This window comes from Malaclemys terrapin, chromosome 1, assembly GCF_027887155.1.
Source record: "Malaclemys terrapin pileata isolate rMalTer1 chromosome 1, rMalTer1.hap1, whole genome shotgun sequence".
Lineage (NCBI taxonomy): Eukaryota > Metazoa > Chordata > Testudines > Emydidae > Malaclemys > Malaclemys terrapin.
The window spans coordinates 221,548,125-221,570,556 of NC_071505.1; the positions used below are offsets into that span (position 1 = coordinate 221,548,125).

The window sequence follows — 22,432 nt, forward strand, 5'->3', positions numbered from 1 at the left end:
AGGAAGTGCCTGTCTCCCTGGTTTCCCAGGCAGATCCTCTGACCAAATCCCATTTACATGGACTTTGCGTAAGAGATTAGATCTTGGCACTTAGTCTGCTATGTATGGGTTTTCTCAAACATTTTCTTTGCGTGGACCACATCTTAAGAGAGAGACTGGCTTACGATCCACCTCCCTGCACATTCATGATCAGGCAGATCACCATTCCCCCATCCTCATTCATAATCATGTAAGAGCCCTGTGCCAGTTACTACAATTGTGTGCATGGAAAAGTAGCAGTAGGAAAGTATTTAGGATCGGACTTTCAAAAGTGCTCAATACTGTCCTAACTCTGCTCTACCTGGAATCAGGAGTAAAACTCCAATTGATTTCAATGGAAGCAGCTAAGCTGTCCCATCTCTTGAAAATCCTACCCTTAAGGTACCTGGAGTTTCGTTTAATGGAGTTTAGCAGTTCAAAATAAGGAGAGCAAGTACTATGTGACCCATCAGTTCTTTATAGGCCACATCTGAGGAACCTCCTATTACATACAACATAATCCTAGCACCATAACTCTGGCCATAAGCAAGGGAGAGAATGGCTCGAATCAAATGAGCATATACCAAAGGGCTCTCTTTTTGTGTAGAGAAGCTTCCAGCAACTACATTATGAAATGGACCAAACAATCTGCTCAATTTATATTCTCATATTGAATGAGGGAAAAGCAGTAGTACTGTATACATGATGGTTTTTCTTTGAGGAAATAGTTTTGTTTTCCATATTACAAAAGTTCTTGAGTATTTTAAATATTCTCCCCGTAAATGGAACCTTTTAAAATCTCTCAGGTCTTCTAATTGTGGAGTTTCTTTACAGTTAAAAAGTACACTGGGTTCGTAATGAACATAGTCTTCCTCCTTGGGATAAAATCTGATATTTTATTATGCCCAACAGGACCTATAGTTAACAACATACATAATCATCTAAGCCTTAGAAGAATCTTGTCATCTTTATGTAACACTTACCTTGAACTATCATCTTGCAATATATTTACCATTGTTTGAGTAAAAGAAATACATAAAACTTTGTTCTCATACCATGTTGCAATTCCAACATATCTCCTTTAACTTTGTTGTTGATCTTGATGGCAGCAATGAGTGAAGGCTAAAACTTCCAAAGTCTATTTCCAGTAGACAGGTTAAAAATAGTCTAGCTCTATTATACCCATAATGCCTTGTAAACAGTGAATTGAGAACAGCATACGTTCAGTGCTATAAATCCCCTCTCTGCTTATGCTGCCCAGGGTTACACAAATACAATCAGGTCACCACCATTCTGCAGCATAGTGATCCACTATCTTCCACGTGTATTGTATATTCATTTTCAAATTGAATGTATAGTCTTCAGAAAAAAATGTCCTAGTGTGGCTTAGTAATAGGTCAATCAAGCTAGGAATGAAACTCAAAAATTAACTTCTACTGTATATCTTACTTCTGTTTGAAGTGATTTCCATCTAGGAACTATGATGCTCAATAAGTTGTTAAAGAAGAAGTAAAAGTAGTAGTACTATGATGCTGTCTGCAGAGCACAAATTAAACCTTAGTAAGGAAATCTTGAACAGCCTTTTCTCTGCAGAGAAATTGCTCATAATAATACAAAAGTAGCAAATATGCCCAGAAAAGGTCTTAACCATGAGCCTCTGATGCAGATGTAAACTTATTTTCAAGAGGCGGTTTTAGTGCTAAGGCTTCGGGACAGTATTCCCCACACACTGCACTCTGGATCCATTTCAAGCCTTCAGGGTAACCTTTCTGGACTGATTGATTTCACAAGCTCCCTAACTTTTACTATTAGATGAAAGTTTATTATAGTGATGTCATCTAAATAACAATGCTATACAGCCCACGAAATTGCTTTGTAAAGGTATTATTATAATGACCTATATGTAATTATTTCAAAAACATCTTATATTGTGGTACATAAGAAAGCTCTATTTGTATTTATAGTAAATTATTTTATTCTGTAGAAGAAATACTTTCCAAATAATACAAATGACACAATCGTACAAAACTGTGACAAAAACAAGAGAGATGAATACTGAATATTATAACTCATTACCACATCAAAAGAGTACTCATTACAGCAGTCAATCTTGGACTCACAAAACATTCTGGTGATATTGTACAATAGGCACCATTTAAAAAAAAAAAAAAAAAAACAGGAACATTTGCCATTAGATACTGCACTGTTATTTCCTAGTCTAGGTATTTGACAACCTGTGACATCTCAGATATCACAGTGCATACCTGTTGGTAAATACTGCCTTTTTAATGGCAATCACTGTCAAAGAGACAGATCTATTCCCTCTCACTCACTGGGACATTCAGGTAATGAGCACCGAAAGAGTTGGTGTTCTCAGACTTTCATCCCAACACAGACAAGTCTTTCAATTGATTTTTAGTTATTTATTTTAAATAAGTATTTATTTTTGTTGGCTTATATTCTGTTCATTTTTTGAATCTTTCTTATGCAGACTTGAGGCCCTTATCTACAGCTACCAATACCACTGCCAAGAAAAGAGGCTTGAAGGCAGTTAGTATGATAAAGCCAAATATTCTTTTTTCATGCCAGATTGGATGAATAGAAAGCTTACAAACACTATGTCAGGTAAAAAGGAATATAATTTAAAAACACAAATGTCTTTGTTACTAATAAGGTTCGGGTTTTTAATATAATATACTTTTGCTATTTATATTCGGCTTACTTTCTTCCACAGCTTGGACAATGAAAATAGACCCAGTCAGTTTAACTTTCAGGTTCTCATGCTCTTACATAATGCTACAGTATACGAGTCCTAACACTGCAGGGAATGTTTACTTGTTTATAAAAATAAATGAAAACAATCTACTTGTCAGAGATTTTGCAATTTTATTGGCTTTTTACAAAACCTAAATTTGGGGCCAAATCTGTCCTGACGATGTCCCTTTAACCAAGAGAGACCTTGATTTTCACACTGGATGTTCCAACAATTATATTAAATAAGTCTTGTGTGGGGTGCCCTTCTCTTTAGGTAATGCACATTCAAAAATATTATCAACTGTCTATAGTAGCTTAGTAAGAAGCATTTTTACATACTTGCAAGGTGCAAGGACACAAAACTGGCATTATCGGGAATTTAGGGTGACAGTCCTATGTTAAAGCAAATGGTAACAAATAAAATCACTCCTGGCCAAGTTGTAGTTGGCCCAGCTGCCAACCAAGTGAGCTATTTCTTCCAGAGACAAGTCCTGTTTCTGAAAAGCAACTCTATTCAGGAAAGCACTTAGACATGTGCCTAACTCAAAGCACATGCTTAAAAAGATCTGCATGTATTTAACCTCCCTTCTGAATAGGGATGCTTTCCAGGAACTAGGACTTAAGTACTTTCCTGAATGGGGCCACAATCTTTAAAACTAATCAGATGCTATATTCTTTTACTGGTTTTATTAATATGGCAAGTTTGCCCCCGCCCCATTTCCATCTTTATTAAATCATAGCAAAACAAAGATATGCCACCCCTTTCCTTCCCCCCGTTTAAATTGAGAATCTAGTTAAAAATATAAAGATACATTAAACACAACTGAAATGAGAACAGTCTATTAGTGCACAGTAAGAACATGCAAATGAGTTCTGCAACATTGAATGGCATTTTTAATCAATATTAAAAACATTGCAGGTGATAATATTTAGCTATAACACAGACAGTGCTAAAGAATACAATTTACATTATAAGATACAGATAGTAAAGCTGATAAAAGTGACAAATTTAGAACATAGTATTTTCATTTCAGGTATCAGAAACAAAACCAGCTCAATGGTTCCATTCTACTGTATGACAAATACTGAAGAACAAAATTTCAGTCTTAAAATACATCTTAAAGTAGGTATTTTCCTTCAAGGAAAAATGTGCTATAAATAAATTACAATACAGTGAATTTGCCTGAACTCACTTTGTTTCTGTCTTCCAGCCTTTAAATCAAATAAAACAGCATAAAAACTGTACACACTCTTAACAGGATAGCTGATCTTTTATAAAATAAGTTGTCTTCAGAGATGTCAATTTCACAACAAGGAAAAACCAAGCCTTGTTGCAGTCACTATTATAAAATATATATATGTGTATGTATATATATATATATATATATATATATATATTTATATTTATATATTTATTTATATATTTTTTTACTTTTACTTTTTTTATGTTTTTATTTTTTACAAAAGGTGTATATTAATAGCTTTTGCACAAACTTTTAAAAAGAAATTTAGCTAGTCTAATACTTTCATTAAAATAAAACAGACAGATAAATACTTCATGTTTACAATGCAACATGTTACACGTCATCAGCTGGCAGAGGAGGTATGTTAATCCTTGGCCTTGTAAAAAATGCTATCTTCTCTCTGTCATTGAAAAAACAGATATAAAAAGGCGGTCAAACAAATATATATAGAGTTTCATTTCAGGAAACTGAATTTGTTTCCATCTTTATTTAGCTGTTATTAAATTCTTCAGATCAAATATTTATTGAGGTGTTTATAAACATAGTAAACCAGGCCCATATTGTATAGCTATAATAAATAATAATACATGCCACCTAGCTCTTATATAGCACTTTTCATCAGTAGCTCTCAAAGTGTTTTGCAAAGGAGGTCAGCATCATAGAATCAGGCTTTTGGAAGAAACAAAAAAAAGCACTACTAGTATCCACTACTAGCTACACAGGATTGAACTGAAGGAGGAATACGGAAAGTATTTGACAATATAAACCATAGACACTATTACTTTTTGGAAGAAAGCTGCTCCATAGTACAATGAACCACACAAGGCTCTACACATCGGCTAAGCCTTGCATAGTTTCTCTTCACTGGACAAAATTGCACTGTTTCAGATTTTACTGACAACACATACAGAAAGTAACTGTCTATTTCTGTCAAGTATCAGGGGGTAGCCGTGTTAGTCTGTATCTACAAAAACAACAAGGAGTCTGGTGGCACCTTAAAGACTAACAGATTTATTTGGGCATAAGCTTTCGTGAGTAAAAACCTCACTTCTTCGGATGCAACCGAAGAAGTGAGGTTTTTACTCACGAAAGCTTATGCCCAAATAAATCTGTTAGTCTTTAAGGTGCCACCAGACTCCTTGTTGTTTTTGTCTATTTCTGGATACATTCATATTTGAAATAAGGACATTCTTATTCTTCCCACTTTTTTATCCCACAGCAAATTAAATGTGATTAGAAACTATGCATGGTTTCATCTCTACAGACCAGCCCATATATTTGATTTATTTCCTCCCTGCCTTGTGTTCCCCAATATGCAGGATTTAAGTTGGCGCCGTTATTGCAGGAATTAGAGAGCTATCAAAAACCAACCCTGCAATTTCTGCTCTCCTGATGCCCTGCCTGTCAGCCTCGGAGAAAGTGATCTTTGATAGCATCTCCCAAATGAAAAATGAAAGTAAAGACCTGATTCGTTTATTTTTCACTTAAGTCTTCCTGTTACCATTATAGCACCATTTTTCAATAATCACAATCAATGAAGAGAGATTCTAACAACCAAAGCATTCTGTGAACATCTGCCTAATATGAGACACTAGCTGTGTTTTCTACTCTGTCATTGCATTGCAAGCATTTACTCTTAAACACTTTATGACATGGAGTATACATATGAATATACAGAACAAACTGCTACTTTAATACTAAAAGTCAGAAAAATCATCATCTGAAATGCATGTTAATATTTACCAAAGCCACTGGGAAGCAAAGTTTAAAACTGTATATTTGACGTAAGAACTATAAGCAGCAGCAGCCGCAGATGAGGAAGAGATGAGGAAGGATACAAAGCACAGATTTTTGGAAAGAGCAGTTGAGAAACAGGACTGAGGTTGGAATGGTAAGAAAGAATAGTTATGGGTACAATGCTATTTACTAGAGTACATATAGAACATTAACTAATTTACTGTGCATATAGGGATGCAACTGGTTCTTGGAGAACTTAAACCATATGAGTTTGGAGCCCAAAGCATATGGCGGTGTTAGTAGCTGCCCTAATTAGAATTATAGTCTAAAAATATGTCTACATAAATATGGAGACTCTCTTTTTGTATTACAGCATTTTTTTACTTGCAAGTTGGGTGACAGTGCTTCTTCACTTTGGTTTTCAGTCTTTATAGCATGAATTGCTCAAAAGAAAAGCACTCTAATAAAAACAGGCCCACATCAATATCCAAGTAAAGGTTATAGATACATAGGATACTACACAATGAAGCTAGGTGGTTTGGAGCTACTATACTAAAACATTAGTACATTACAACCAACAGAGACCTGTAAAGATTAAACATGTGCTATATTCAATACAGATGTTATTGCTTACCGAAACGTCTGCACCTGAATAGGTTCTTTCTGGTTTTGTCCACGCAGTTGGTATACTTCTCTGGATGCTTTCTTTAGCATTTTTTCAGCTACTTGTTCTTGGTGATGATCAAATTTGGTCTGTCTTGTCTGAAAAGTATTAAAACCAAACTAAAAATGAATAGCTGGAAACACATGGAAATGAAGACATCTAGTTAAATAATGTGCTTTCCCACTTCATCTCAATGAAACCAGCCAAGCACAAGGTCTGAAATAGCTAGACTCCTCAGAACCACAGGACTGTTTCAGTCCTTATTGCTCCTGAGAAAGGTGTGTTAAATTCCATGTAGTTTACTATATTTCCATCTTTCAAATGAGACCATTAGCTAGAGTTTGTGCCTGCTCTATGTGGGCACTGAAAATCCAATGGCAATTTTTTGTAGTCATTGGCCCCAGCATGCTTTGTTACACTTCCCTTTCCCATCAATGGGAATTACAGTATGCATACACAGTAAGAGGAAATTATGCAGAACACTCATGTAAGATAAAATATCAAATCGGTGGATATTCATCCAGAGGCCTATGGGAAAAAACGCATTGTGATTCCCCTACTAAATATCTATAACTTACAGCAATATCAGAAAATACTTTTAAAATACCACAAAAATCAAACTTTTGATGGAGAGTTTTAACGTCTCAGACACATTAAATAGTTCCATCCTCCAGTAATTGTCACCAATGTGGTATTCAATAATAATCAATGATATGATGTTTTCATGAGGGCAACAACAAAGGTATCTGGGGTGAAACTGTTTATTTGAAATCATGTAACATTATAAAGTTCCATTCATTTAACTTCAGCACTTCCAAAGTATATTTACAATCAAGCAGGCTTTAATCAAAGGTTCTGAGTATGCCCTACGTACAGCCCAAGAAACCATACCTGTCTCTCTGCTTCCTTCAACAAATTTCGGAATCGTTCGTCCCGAAGGACCCAGTGGGGAAGATCAGTTTGCCCTCTGAGTTGGGCATCTTCCAGACGTTGCTTCAACTCTCTCAAAGCACATATCTCCTCATTCAGTTGTCTCTGTCTAGTTCTGGATGCCTGGAGATCCAGCTCCAGGTCTAGGGATGTCCTTGTCATAAGCTCAGCCAAAGAAGATCTACAGGACTGCTGGGTTATTATAATTCAAATAAAACATACAACAGATGTTATTCAGAACGTATTATATTGATATATTCTTAGTTGATTGAGGGCAGACATTTCATGTATGCCTTTAACTCTTCTGACATGGGAAGTTTTGGAAATAACATACCAATCTCACTGTGACAAGACTAAACATATTTTGTACATTAGGTATACTATTTCAATTCATGTTTGATGGTAGATCCAAATTTTGGTCTAAAACAAACTAACCACCTTTTCCAGGTAAGATGTCTTAGTCTATACATATTTATAGGGTTGTGAACCAAACTTTCTTATTTTACAAACCTTCCACTGCCATCATGAAATTCTTACTATTAAATGACGACTTCCGGAATAGCTTTCAGCAAAGGGTGCTGTACAAACTACACCACTCAGGAGTAAACCCCAAATGCACTGTGACTCAAGAGACACATCCTGAGTAAAAATTCCTTCCAAGCTTCCTCCTTGCTCTGAAGGCAGTAGCAATTTCTTACTCATCTCTTCCAGCAATAAGTTGTAACACCTCCCACACTGGATCAGCTGCAATGACCAGCAAATACGAGTGATGAAACTAAGGCTCTGCACACTCCCTGCCCCCCTGCTCTGGTAAGAGACTAAAGGGGTACTTAACCTTGCTTACTCCTGAACACCTAGGGCCAAGGTCTAGGTAGATCACATAGGGTTGTAATGGGGATTTCTAATTGGTCTCACTGCACTTTGTGGGTATGCAGCCAAGCACAGTCTTACCCATAGTTTTAACACACTGGATGATTAAACCAATTCATAATCAGTATCTATTTAAATTGGTCATTAGGTGACAGGCAAGTTTTTGCAGTTGTTTACGACTGTATCTCAAATATCTGTCTCTTCTCCTAAAAAACCCATTATTTATTACATTACAGTATCAGATGCTTCATAAAAATTGTCTTAACATACACCTTTGAAATCCAGGTCAAAGTACTGCTGCTTCAGTTTGTAAAAAAAGGTCTCAGCAGAGAAAAATCCACATGCTCATATACTGTAGTATACCTGCTTATAGCGCAAAGTACGCCTTTCCAATGTATTGCGGATGAAGGGTGACTTCCTTGGCAGGGTTGAACTATCACTGTCACTACGGTACAGCTGTTTAGAAAAGATATTAAACATAAATGGACATTTACTCATGGCTGCTTTGGAATTAAAAATGTTACAAGCTTTTAATTGGAAACAATGATAGACACCAGAATACTTTTCTAGGACACTTGGGATTTACTTACATTAATGGACAAAAGTTCTCAGATTGCATCCTAAGTTCATACTTGCCTTCACTTTAAAAAAATTCTATTGTGCAGTTTCTGAACAATGTTTAGTTGTTAAAAGATGGTGCATGTGTTTCACTATATTTCTTTTTAAATGGCCAACAGATTGTTGTGGTTAGCAAGAGTGATCTACCATCAAAAGTGGTTTATTGTTGTGTATAACAAGCCAATCTTCTCAGTGTATTTGCAAGAAGGTGGCATGTGACCAGGATTCATCACTGAATTTGGTCCGCTGGTTAGATCATTAGCTTTCCCAGCCAGGGCTGGGTACTGACAGGGAGTGCGACATCAACACTGATCCATGCCAATGTAAGGGGCTGTGGGCCCCTTACTGAAACTTAGTAGGGGGGTTTGGCTCTCTCCCAGTATCAAAAGAAAGGGCCAATGAGAAATCAAGACTCTGAGACAGACACTCCCCAGGGCCAATGGGGAGAGGTCAATGCTCCAGGTCAGCCTGACTGACAGGGCAGGCATGCCAATGAGGGAGTCAGGAGCCCGGAGTCCCACCCATCTCTGTGAGCTTCCAGAAGCAAAGTGGGGCGGAGGTACAGAGAGAGCAGAGCCACAGCGATCCAGAGAAGAAGCCCAGGGAGCAGAGCTGGAGGCAGAGCGAAGCTGCAGCAGTCTGGAGCCAGGTGCGGTGAGCAGCTAAGGAGAGCGAGGGAGGACCCCAGGCAGCAGGCCAAGCGCAGGAAGACACCCCCAGCCAAGAGGTCTTGCAGGCCAGACTTGAGGGGTGGGTGGGGGATCATAACCCTGACGCTGGGAAGAAGGGTCCTGCCACCTAGAGCCTGCAGGCGTGTGGCCATTGCCAGAGCAAGTGTCTGAGCTACGGTATCACCAGAGCACAGCCACAGCCTGGACAGGAGGCCTTGGACATGTAGGGTGACCCGACAGCAAGTGTGAAAAATTGGGACGGGGGTGGGGAGTAATAGGTACCTATATAAGAAAAAGCCCCAAATATCGAGACTGTCCCTATAAAATTGGGATATCTGGTCACCCTATGGACATGTGAAGAACAGACTGTGAATTTCTCTTACATTCCAGAGACAGCTATTTGTGGTTCCACCGTGCTCACGGGGCGGTATTACGTGTTTTCCTTTAACCTTTCCCATATTCTTCCTAATTTTTAAAAATTAGTTCTGTTTAATAAATTATATTTGCTTTGAACTATATGCAATGACCAGGGGTCAGGGAAGCAACCAGTGCAGAGAGAGCACCCTGGTATGGGGCACCCTAGCCTCGGTCTTAAGTGAGCACAACAGGACTGGGGGTCGAGCCCCACAGGAATCCTGGGCCCAGCCTTATTGGGATTACGGGACTCTGCTGCACAGGAGAGTGGAAGGGGAGGTAAGGCAGGCCTCTGTATAAAGGGAGTGGGAGCGAGGACTCAGATCTTTTGCTAGCCAATTCCACCAGGGTAGTGTATAATCTAGGAAGGTTCCCCACTATAGCGGGACCATTCCCCCGCTTACACTAATGTCACTAAATTACTAGCTTTTCAGATTCAATGAGGTGCCTGCTTTAAACAATATATAATAAAATAGTATCAAGCATTACGTAGTGCTTCACTTTGGATAGAAATGTGCAGCAATTTTATCTGAGCCTCTTGCAGAATGAGATAAGAATGCATTTTCAAGGCGTGTCAAGTGGCTGCTATGCGAGTTATTTGTATTATTGTAGTAAGAAGGATCAACAAGGATCAGAACTCCACTATACTAGACACCAAAGAGACAAAAAACAAAGAAGAGTTATGTTATGGAGGTCAGCAATATCTATCATAAGACCCTAAAAGACTATTCTACCATTTAATTCTTAATATTTTATAGAGAACTAAGTTCCTAGTGAACTCTTTCCAGTGATAATACTTTAATGTAATGCAGAATTTTTGGTTGAACTTTAAAAAAATATAGATACTGATTCTTGTAAATATGTTGCAAGTATTAAAAAAAAAAGCACACTTTAATACACTTTCCGCTTCTGAACATAAAACCACAAAAAAATTTGACTCACTCTGCAAACATACTGACTTCGTGCTCCAGGTGAGAAGGTTTGTGATCGAACAATAGTGCTACTACGAACAAAAGCAGAACCACGGGGCCTGCGGCAGGTTCTCTCTTTCGGAAGAATAGCGACTTCTTCTGGAAAGAGATCTTCTGTGTTAGTCTCTTTATCCACCTAGAATCACAGCCCAAAACAGTACATTTACTCCAATGTTCTCTTCTACAACAAAAGCAGAAAAACTTGCCATGTAAGTTATGGATCTAGTTTTAATTAATATGTCCAGTTCATGAATCATCTCTCAATTAAGAAACCATAATTCTAAAACCATACAATTCAAGATAGTGGGACTGGTTTGCAAGTGCTAACAGCCTTTCTGCTGGGCCTTAAACCATCAGGAGATTAACATGTAGCATCCTATAGCCACATCATCAAATAGCACAGGTAATCTGTTGGACCGAACAGCTACCTAATCTCCTATCTCAATGGACAGAGAGAACTAAATCACTTTTCAGAAAACTGTGCTGATTCTCAGGAAGGGAGTAACTCCACAACTAAGTCATTACAAAGGTAGGGAGAAGTCAGTCACAGGGAACCAGGAAACTTTTTTTTGACGATATCACAGAAAAACCTCAAAGCATTTGGAGAACCTGAACGTATAAGCTTTGAACCAAGCCTCCAAATTTTTAGATGGCTCACTTAACTATTCAGTATGACTCAATCACAATGTGACACTGAATGGTGTATCACACTCTGACAGGGCCAGATCCTCAGTAGGTGTAAATAGATGCAGTTCCATTGCTGATTTACACTAGCTGGGGACCTGGTCCATGTCTTAACTCCTCAAACAAAACATTTTAAATGATGTACAGCCTTCAATCCACCAAATTTGGTCTGAAAACCAGCTATGTTTATTTTAACAAAGTGAAAGCAAGGTAACAAACTTAACCTTTCCGCTTTTACATTTTAAAAAACTTGCATGAATGTGACATTGGTATGAGTACTTGCATTTGGGGATGGCCTTCTCCACAACACTTCTAGGGAACACAGTTACTGAGTGTAGGTCCCTGCTCACTCATTATGCAGGAGCAAAAATATTTCACCTTATGAGTTGACAAAGTGATTCTGTTCAACAAGAAACTGGACAAGTATCCAATTATAGGAAGTAAAATTAAGAGAAAACATGCAGTTTTCCCTCAAAAGAAACTAGAAAGAGTAAGTTGAACAACTCAATATAGATTATGATTTTCAGCATTGCAGACAACAATGTGTCAGGGTTTTCGATGCAGCTCTGATTTTTTTTTCTGATCAGATAACACGAGTTCCAGCTAGTGCAAGTAATACGCTGTGTGCTAGGCATTTGCCAATCTTCAAGAGTACAGTGTTTTATCTACTTACTTTTAGGGGCGGAGGTTGCACTTTCCCAGAACTGTATTGACCTGCCTGAACTGCAAACGTATGTCCACGTAACGAATCGCCACAACATGTCTCTGGATAAGGTGGGCTGGTCTGAGTGCAATTACTACATCCACTGTCAACGGATTCTGCTTGCCAACTCCTAAGAACAGAACATTTCAAGGAACTCTAAGAAATGTGATGGAATTGTGCAAAAATATGTGCCATGTTAATGAATTTCAACATCCAAATCTTCAAGGATAATTTGCCTTTTCTAAAATTTTGTTCCTGCAGTTCTGATTCATTCCACTTGAATGAGGTGATTATTCTATTTGGACCTCTAAGGTATATACACAAGCAATCAATTTCAACTCTTTCATGAAAGAACCAGCTTTTCTAGTCCTCCCAGAAAGTCACTTCCCAGCCTTGAAAAGAGCATTAAAATAAATAAAAGGACAAAATGCCTCTCTCACACAACAAACTAACAGCATGAAAAACAGTGATGTATAAAAAAGGACTGCAAAGAATGGATTATTTAGCTTGAAAAACAGAAGAGCAAGAGGAGCGCTAACTGAAGGTTTTCAAAATTATGAACACCATAAAGAAAGTGGCCAGTTCCTCTTTTTAAAATCTCTCTTGTAACATGAAAAGAAAGGAATATCGTGTAATTAAAAGGCAGAAGAATACAGAACACTTTAGTTATGCAGTTTATGAGGGCATTTTGTGATGTAATATTCAATATCAAGACTCTGTATAAAGTGGGCAATGGGAGGGTCGTATAAAATCTCGCTGTTGGTTTTCTGTTTTACAGAGCAGTACCCGAGGAACTCATCACACCATGTAGCTGGTTTTGGAGAACACACTTTTTATTTTTATTTTTTAGATGGTTCAGGTCCATCTTTCTGGGACCTGCTCCTTTTCTTAAATAGATATAGCTATACCAGATCAGGCTGTTGGTACAGTTAATCTGGTATAATGCCTCCAGCAGCAGATCCTTAGCCAGTTGGAGGTTGGACAATTCCTGATGCTTGCAATGTACATCCGATAGTAGGAGATTTGGTTGCCCATGTCATTATCTTACCTTGAATAACTACAAGTATTGTTACTAGACCTACAATTATGCAGTCACTTTTTAAAGTCCAGCCACAGTGTTTTTTGCTGAGAATTTCTGCATCAATAAATACAGGTTGATCATACACTGCATAATGAAGCAGCCTTCCTCATGCAACTTTTATCTAAGACTATACAACCCTAACCTAAAAATATCTTTTTAATACAAGCCAAAGCAAAAAGAAAAATGGATAAACAATATTTAAGGGCCTATACTATCCTTGGCATTGGCAAAAGAGGTTTCTTTTCTTTCAAATGGGTCATTCCAGGAGGTGAGACTAAAAAAGTACTTGCTATACAAAAGGAGGTCCTAGTTTTGAAAATAAAGTTAAAGACTAACCTTTATGGCTAATTTATTGGTAGGAATGATGAAAAAAAAACTGTTTCTACATGACAAAGTCAGTAACCTGCACATCTTTCTGATGCAAAAACAGTAATACTAAAATAAGTTGTTCACTTACTGACTCTTGAGAAGTAAGATGCAGCTTTAAAGCAACTTCATTGATCTAACTCAGATTCTCAGCCCATATGTCCCTAAAGAAACTAAAAGGGCAAAGGTCTTACAGACCACTGACGTCTCTCCTTCTCCCATATCTCACAATGAGTTTCAAAAATGGACAACCCTGGAACTTATACCACCTATCAGGTATGTTCTTCACTCATATATAAAAGACATAAAGGTTCAAGCATGTCAACATATTTAAGGTACTAACTGCTGAATTGCCCTTCTTTCAAAAGCCAGGGAAAAAATAGCAAAAATCTTCATTGTTGCATACAGCAAAGAAAGTCTGAATGCAGCTACTAAAGGCATCTTATCAGTATAGAGAAACTGACTGTGTCTTTCACTTCTAGAACATCTAGGGAATGTGCCACAAGGAATTACATCTTTTATGTAGAATTTGTCCGTGGATATGATGCCCCATTCTACACACCTGCAGCAAAATGTTGAGACCCATACATCTGAATGAGAAGCAAATACTGTATCAAGTGCTAACAACAGAAAAAGTTGTGCGAGTTTGTGAAACAGAAGCATGATCTCATGAGTTTGCCATTTGAAGTGCATGCCCAGATGAGTCACTCAAAATAGAGAGGAACTTGTTTTAGCCAATGTGGTAGAGTCCAGGGATTCCATTATGTCCACTCTGGGCAAGTTCTGCCCTGTTAATAAAGTAAGTTTTGCTAATATGTGCTACCATACCAGACTGCATGTTGCACTTTAATTCTATTAAATTGCTTTCCTTAATTTAGCAATGGTTTGGGTTATGCAAAAACTAGCTCTCTATTTTGAGGACAATTAAATGCAGTTTAACTTTACTCCATAACAATCTTCTTGGTATTCCCCCTGTTCCCCAAACAGCATAGTAAATTTTGTCCTCTACTGCAAACAAAATCTTATCACAATTTTTGAGTTGTGAGAAGTTCTCAGTACCAGATCTGGATGGATTACCTATTTCTAAAATGGGTTCTCTGGGAATTTCTAGGCTCCACCTCCTGTGTGTACTGATTTAGCAAAGTTGTGGGTGGCAGAGGGTGAAAGGATCCTGCTATAGTAATATATGCCAGGAAAAAGAGTCATGGTTTACTTTGGACACCTTTAGCACTTTCTAGCAGCTGGTATCTCATCAGGACCACAAAAGAATTCAACAGATTAGTCTGCAATGATGTAAAAGCAGAATGGAGCTGAAAAATAAAATAACTAACAGGTGAAGTAGCAATTCTGGGATGAAGGTCCTTAAATCTGAATGGCTGTCTAAGAAACTGAGAGGATTAAAGTTGGAACAAACCTGCAGTCAAGAAAAGCGGTAACAATTTAAAAAAAAAAAAAGGTACTCCTTTTGTTAGAATAATTCAAAATTTTAGTCATATTTAATCTCTGATAATCTAAACATCTGATAGCAACGTTGTTTTCAGAAATATGCACAAGTTGATGCACAGGCTTTCCAGTTTTAGGTAATTTAGTTTACTAGATATGTGGATCAGAATTTTGTGTCCATTTATAGGCTTCATAAAACCTAGTTCAACATTATTTAAATAAATTTCCATATTGGACTCAGTAAAATTTTCAGAAGTGCCTAAGTGTTTTAGGAGCCTAAATCCCACTGGCTTTCAATGAGGCTTAGGCTCATAAGTGACAGTCATTTCTGAAAATAGAAAATATGGTCAGTTACCTGCGGTAACTGGTTCTTCAGTATGGGCTGTTCACACAGATTCGACTCCTGGTGCACATGCACCTCATACATACAAGATCGGACTCTTTTGGCCATTGATCAATTGGAGCCATGCCTGCACCCTAGATACCCTTGCACCATCTGCAGCCTAAGCTTAAAGGGCTGAGTAGGCCCAACCATCCCTCAGTTCCTTCACCAAAACAGAATCTCAGAAGTAGGACTCCATAGTAGCGAGGAGAGAAGGTGGGTCATGGAATCCATGTGGACAACACATCTCAAAGAACCACAATTACCATAGGGTAAATAACCGTTATTTGTTCTTCAAGTGATTGTTTGTGTAGATTCCATTCTTGGTGATTAACAAGTCATTATCTGTTTCTGTGGAGGTGGATGCTAGTGACTGTGGAACAGCCCTTCCAAAAAACATGCATCTGATTTGGAAGCTTCTACCAAAGAATAGTGTCTTGTACAGGCATGGCCTGAGCTCCATATAGTGCCCTACGAATTTCATGTACAGGGATATTGTTCAAACAAGCAGCAGAACGTGCCTGAGCCCTAGTGGAATAAACTCTAATATGATCAGGCAGATCTAACCTGGCTAACTCCTAGCATGTCCTTATACAGTTGGAGATCCACTTAGATAATTTCTGTAAGGATACAGGATATCCTTTAGCTCTATCTGCAAAGATGACAAATAGTCTAAGTATGTTCCTGAATGATTTTGTCCTGTCAATGTAAAAAGACAGTGCTCTTACTACAAGTGTGTGAAGGTTGGCTTCCTCTGGGGCTAAGTGAGGCTTGGGGAAAAAAATGGGAGGTGAATGGATTGGTTTATATAAAACAGACAACTTTGGGCAGTAACTTGGAATGAGGCCGGACAGTGACCCTGTCCTTATGAAACATTGTACAAGGAGAACATGAGGGCTTGAGTCCACCCTACCCTTTAAGCTGAGGTAAAGGCTATTAATAAGGCATTTTTAATTGACAGGTGGTACACGATAGGATTGATGGGAACAGGTGGGTGGTGCTCCTTTCTGCCTGTTAGAGGATGCTAAGATAGTGATGGACACATGAAAACTCTGAGAAGATGGGGCCTGAGAGCTCAGGGTGGAATCTTGGCTCTCCGGGCACCAACAGAGAGAGACTGACCAGGTGGCTGAGGCCTGTAGTCTTCCACTCAATGTCTGAAGAGGCTTACATTGATCTCTTGAGGTGTGCGCTTGGAGAAAGATTGAAAAATGGAACATTGCCCCAGAATATGTCCCGCTCCTCTGCACAGTAGACACTGGGAGTGCCGGTCAATAGACATCAAAATATTGTACAAGGGATAGGTCTTAAATCCTAGAGATTTCGCTTCTGCCACATTTCTATTACATTGCTAGCCTAACTGAAGTTTTCTAGCATATGTGAATCTTATTTAAGAAGTCATTAACTTTTTATAGTATTGCCAACAGGCAATTAACAAAGATAAATAACACTAGTTCACTGTGCAGAGAAAAGGTGGACACTGCAGGGGTTCCATCTCACTGCCACAGGTAGTAAGAAAGAACTAAGGGATAATTGGGCCCACTCTGCCCTTTATATCCTCCGATGGGGGATGTGAGGACATCTAGGGCTGATACAGCCTAAATGGACACAGCTGGCAAAAAGTATCCAATCTCATGTACATGGGGTATAAGCATACCAACAGTGAAATCCATGTGGACAACATATCTTCACTCATATCATATCAACATAAGCCCTTAAGTCACTCAGGCACTTCTGAAAATGTTACTTTATATATGAATAAATTCAGGATTAGTTGAGTATTTCAAAAAGGAATCACCATAACAAGAAAACTCTCAGAAGCATGATGACACTCTGCTGACAATTGTAATCCACCCATGATGCATTTTACCAGAGAGTTATGGAGTTTCATAAAATTCAGTAAAATGCTCCATGGAATCAGTGTTGTGAATGTCCTTAATTTTTGCACATTCCCTACCCTGTCCAGTTGAGAGCACTGTAGTATCTCTCGTGTCCAAACTGGATCTTTTTGCTCTTATTGTAAGTGAGAGTAGTTAGGAGAATAGAATACTGGGGGATTGTTAATGTATAACAAAATCAATCCCTCCCTCCCTCCCCCTTTCACCAGAAAATGCATCCTTTTATAGTGTGAACAACTCATTTCTAATTTTTGTACAAGGTCATATATAAACAATTTAAACACATAAATGTGTATGGCCCAATCCTGAACACACGTGTATAGGTGTTTGCAAGGTCAGGACATGAACTGTCTACATTTCAATTTTGTTTCCTCTGCAACATGCAGTTTTATTTAAACTTCCCTTCATGAATACGACAGAATTTTAATTAAAGTGCATATTATATTCTAGAAAGTGACTGCAACAATGGCATTGCAGGGTTCCCTGCTTTCTGTTTCACAATATCTCCATGCTACATGTACTCAGTTTGTAACAAAAAGACATTTTCCACCCCCTTCCTAGCTGCCATCACTGCAAACTCAACCTGGGATCTGAGAGGTAAGCTGGGTTCCTTCCTGCTTGCATGTGATGATAGGCTATAATGATCTTATACACTGAAAATAGGCAGGGAGCAGAACTCAGAGTAAGGTCTGTTGTTTTTACAGTTGTATTTGAGGACAGAACCACAGTGTAAACTTCAGCCAAGATCTTACAAATTCTTTTTCATCAGGGTTTAACCTAATATTTTTACCTCTCTGATACAGCTTCTGCCTGATCTTCCTTTCTTTCAATCTCTAGGATTTCTTCCTCTGTGTACTCCAATTTCACTCTCTCTTCTGCCAGCTCTCTCTCCACTGCTTCCAGCTGAGCTGTGGTCCTAGCTAATAGGGCTGTCACTGCATCCTGAAAGAGAAAATGGGCTTCAAATGGAACAGCTTCAACCAGCACCTAGCTTTTATGGAGTATTCAGAATAAAAGAAGTGTGTCCTGAATCATGACTTTATACTCACCAGGTGACCAAAACATAAATGCTGTTCAGTTACTGGAACTCCCCAAAGAGGTGGCAGCCTTTCATTGGGAAAGGGTGAATGTTTTAAGTTTATTTTAAATAGCAGTAATAGGATTAGGGTTGAGCACTTGCGTAAGTGCTTGCAGGATCTGAGCCTTTATTCTAGCAAAGTGTGGAAAATTGGATAAGATTTGTGATTTCTTTTAAAGATACTGCAAAATGTTTTCAGATTCTTGAGTATTAGTGTATACAACTGGAAGAAAAAACAGCCTAATACTAATAATCTTTCACAGAGAAAGGAATTAACCAGTTACAATGCAGTGTTCCTTACACTGAAAAAAATAAGTTTGCTACTTCTATTTTATAAAATACTTTCAAAATGCTGGTTTTTAAATCATCATCAAATACTGCCATTAACAGAACACAAAGCACTCTCCCACATTAGAAAGCTATATTTTCTACTAAAATTCAGTGGTTCTGAAACTTTGTACGATGACCCTTTTTCTGCAGCCTAAATGCTGCAGATTAGTTGAACAATTTAGCAGGGAAAAAATCAGACCTCTTTTCAAGACGCACATTTCTTCTGCTTTGATTATCTGTGCACATATGATTTAGCATTCTATTGTAATAGAACATTCATTTTTTTCTTTTGACGGTAACCGTTCCAACAAAAACAAAGTTAAAATTTCACCTATGTGTGCAGATAGTATACAAATTCCACACAGGAACACAAACAAACTTGTAGAGGATGAGGCTCAACTTAAAGTTAACAAACTGTTCCTTCCTGGCCATACCGATTTCACTGTAGTCGTATTTCCAGAACTCTGTGGAGTGCTTTCTTCACACTGATTTTTGTCCTTCGCCCTTTGTGGGTCTGAACCAGTGAATATCTGGACGGGATACCAGTGAAGCTGCATCTCAGTGGAACTCTCATGATCAGCCAGGCTAATCTGAGCAATGCCCTGTAAAAATGATAGGCCAAAATAACCAAAGAAAACAATATACCACTTCCCATTCACAGAACTATCCCATTTAATAGAAATACTGCATCAAAATAGTGCACCTTATGGGTGACTTGCAATGGAAAAAAATTATAAAGTCTCCCTTGTTTTGCTTATTTATGATGTATATATAAAAAAATACTTTCTTCCCACCCCCCAATCCCCACAAAAGAGAAGGGTTTTGTTTTTTTTTAAATTAAGAGTCTAATTGCTAAGTTTGATGTTCCTGAGGTTTACTGGATGCTGTGTTAGCAATCTGAGCTCTTAACCTTTACAAAGACAGCTTTTCACTCAAGGGTTTACTCATATATTTGAGTTAAATTGTCATTAATGAAAAAAATTAATCTGAATAAAAATCACTACTGTTCTCAGTTAATCAAGTTTCATTTGCAAGACCTCTCTGATGTTATAATTCTACCAGTTTTCCATTCATCGGGGGAGGGGGGAGGAGAAGAGAGATGAGATAGACAAGACCAGAATTGCTATGTAAAAAACTAGTAGTAAAAACTTTCATGCTTTCCTAATACATCATAAAGAAGCCAAATAGGGAATAAACAAAATTTGTTTCCTTTGTAAGTCACCTTTAGATGTCCCAAAATTCAAGGGGGCAACAAAGAGGGATGAAGTGTATTTAGCCTAATTCACCCATCTACCACGTATGCCTTTATCTAGCTAGCAATGGGACTTTACATTTCTATGCTATGAGCCTACCAGCAGGGGTCTCTTTCATTGAAACGAGTTATGTAAAAAGTATGGCTTAGATCTCTCACAATACAGGTTGGCTGAAGAAGTGTCTCTAACAATACAGTAAGTTAGTAAATGTGTTCAGAAATTTTAATTTAATTTTAAGCAGATTTTAAAAAAGAATTAATTAGAAAACATGTAAAGTATTTATTTTATTGTGTTTCCATGCCAAAAGTTCCCCGGGGCTCTGTTTAAACAGATGGACAGAGGACAAGGGACAAATGACTTTGAAATGAACAAAATAAAAAATATTGGGAAATAAATTATGGAGGATATAACAATTTTATGTCAATATTGCATACCACAAAGGAAGACACTATTCATTTGGTATATTTGTTGCATCATCAAAAAAAGGACTGCCTTGTTCCACAGCTGATGTTTATTTTGGCTCAATACTAGAGAAAAACATCTTTTGCAGATACTGACACTAAACATCAAAGGTGGAGGGTCCTATTACAGAGGTTTGTATTTGTTTTTTTTAAAGGCACAAACATTCCTCCAGGAGAAAGCTCTGACAGTCAGAGAAAGATTAGTTGAGTCAAACAAGGACTGCAAGATAGAAACTATACAGTAACTTTCATACCTTTACTTCTTTCCTATATCCGTGAAGTCTAGGGCTACTTGGGAGAAAAGACAGTTACCTTTTCCGTAACTGGTGTTCTTTGAGATGTGTTGCTCATGTCTATTCTACAATAGGTGTGCGTGTGCGCCATGTGCACCAGTGTTGGAAGTTTTTCCCCGAGCAGTACCCGTAGGGGAACGCCCCTAGCTGCGCGCTCCCCCCACCCTCAGTTCTTGACATGCCCCATGGATGGGGAGCGATGCCAACTAGTAGATGGCACCAGGGAGGTCGCCGCGCACTGACCTAAAGCCTAAAGTCTCTCTCTCTCTCTCTCTCTCTCAGTCCGAGGCTTAAATGACTTGCAAATCTTACAGCGATTGCTGAGATGAGTTTCACCCAAACAGCGTAAACAGTCCGCGTGCGGATCACTCGCTGGCATCGGGCGCCTACAAGTGTCGCACAACTTAAAATCCGGGTGCAGGGCATGCCCTGGTCCGGGCGCACTAGCTAAACTAAACTAAAACTAATCAAGTACTAACTACAGGTCACATACACTGAACAAACAAGAGTTCTGGGGACAAGCTACAGCAAAGCTGGAGCAGAGCAGTTCCAAAGCACCTTCACTGGTGGCAAGAAGGAACTGAGGGTGGGGGGAGCATGCAGCGCCCCTTATACCGCGTCATGGAGGCGCCACTCTAGGGATTGCTAGGGGAAAAACTTCCGACACCGGTGCATGTGGCGAGCACGCACACCTACTGTGGAATACACATGAGCAATCACTCGAAGAACAACATTTCTTAGTTTCTCTCTCCATGGGATAAGAGGGAAGATCCTTTCATGGATTGAGAATTGGTTAAAAGACAGGGAACAAAGGGTAGGAATAAATGGTAAATTTTCAGAACGGAGAGGGGTAACTAGTGGTGTTACCCAAGGGTCAGTCCTAGGACCAATCCTATTCCACTTATTCATAAATGATCTGGAGAAAGGGTAAAATGTGAGGTGGCAAAGTTTGCAGATGATCCTAAACTGCTCAAGATAGTTAAGACCAAAGCAGACTGTGAAGAACTTCAAAAAGATCTCACAAAACTAAGTGGTTGGGCAACAAAATGGCAAATGACATTTAATGTGGATAAATGTAAAGTAATACACATTGGGAAAAATAACCCCCACTATACATACAATACAATGGGGGCTAATTTAGCTACAACTAATCAGGAAAAAGATCTTGGAGTCATCGTGGATAGTTCTCTGAAGATGTCCATGCAATGTGCAGCGGCAGTCAAAAAAGCAAACAGGATGTTAGGAATCATTAAAAAGGGGATCTAGAATAAGACGGAGAATATCTTATTGCCCATATATAAATCCATATACACACACATCTTGAATACTCCGTACAGATGTGGTCTCCTCATCTCAAAAAAGATATACTTGTTCCCATAATATAAGAACTAGGGGCCACCAAATGAAATTAATGGGCAAACAGGTTTAACAAGTAAAAGGAAGTTCTTCACATAGCGCCCAGTCAACTTGTGGAACTCCTTGCCTGAGGAGGTTGTGAAGGCTAGGACTATAACACGGTTTAAAGAGAACTGGATAAATTCATGGAGGTTAAGTCCATTAATGGCTATT

The 22,432-nt window shown here is 38.5% G+C and overlaps 1 protein-coding gene across 3 annotated transcripts in view; it reads right to left on the reverse strand.

Moving 5' to 3' along the window:
• Positions 1–3,649: 3,649 nt before the first annotated feature.
• WWC3 (WWC family member 3) overlaps positions 3,650–22,432 on the reverse strand; it is a 144,195-nt gene continuing 125,412 nt past the window's right edge. For 2 of the 3 annotated variants that reach the window (XM_054007975.1, XM_054007970.1), the window contains exons 16-23: positions 19,291–19,458; positions 18,239–18,390; positions 12,249–12,408; positions 10,863–11,027; positions 8,581–8,673; positions 7,309–7,539; positions 6,388–6,515; positions 3,650–4,416 (exon numbers count right to left, since the gene is read on the reverse strand). In XM_054007975.1, coding sequence (XP_053863950.1) covers positions 4,350–4,416; positions 6,388–6,515; positions 7,309–7,539; positions 8,581–8,673; positions 10,863–11,027; positions 12,249–12,408; positions 18,239–18,390; positions 19,291–19,458 — 1,164 coding nt within the window. In that variant the 3' untranslated portion in view covers positions 3,650–4,349. The remainder of the gene's footprint in view (positions 4,417–6,387; positions 6,516–7,308; positions 7,540–8,580; positions 8,674–10,862; positions 11,028–12,248; positions 12,409–18,238; positions 18,391–19,290; positions 19,459–22,432) is intronic. The other variant, XM_054007974.1, reaches the window with a different exon arrangement.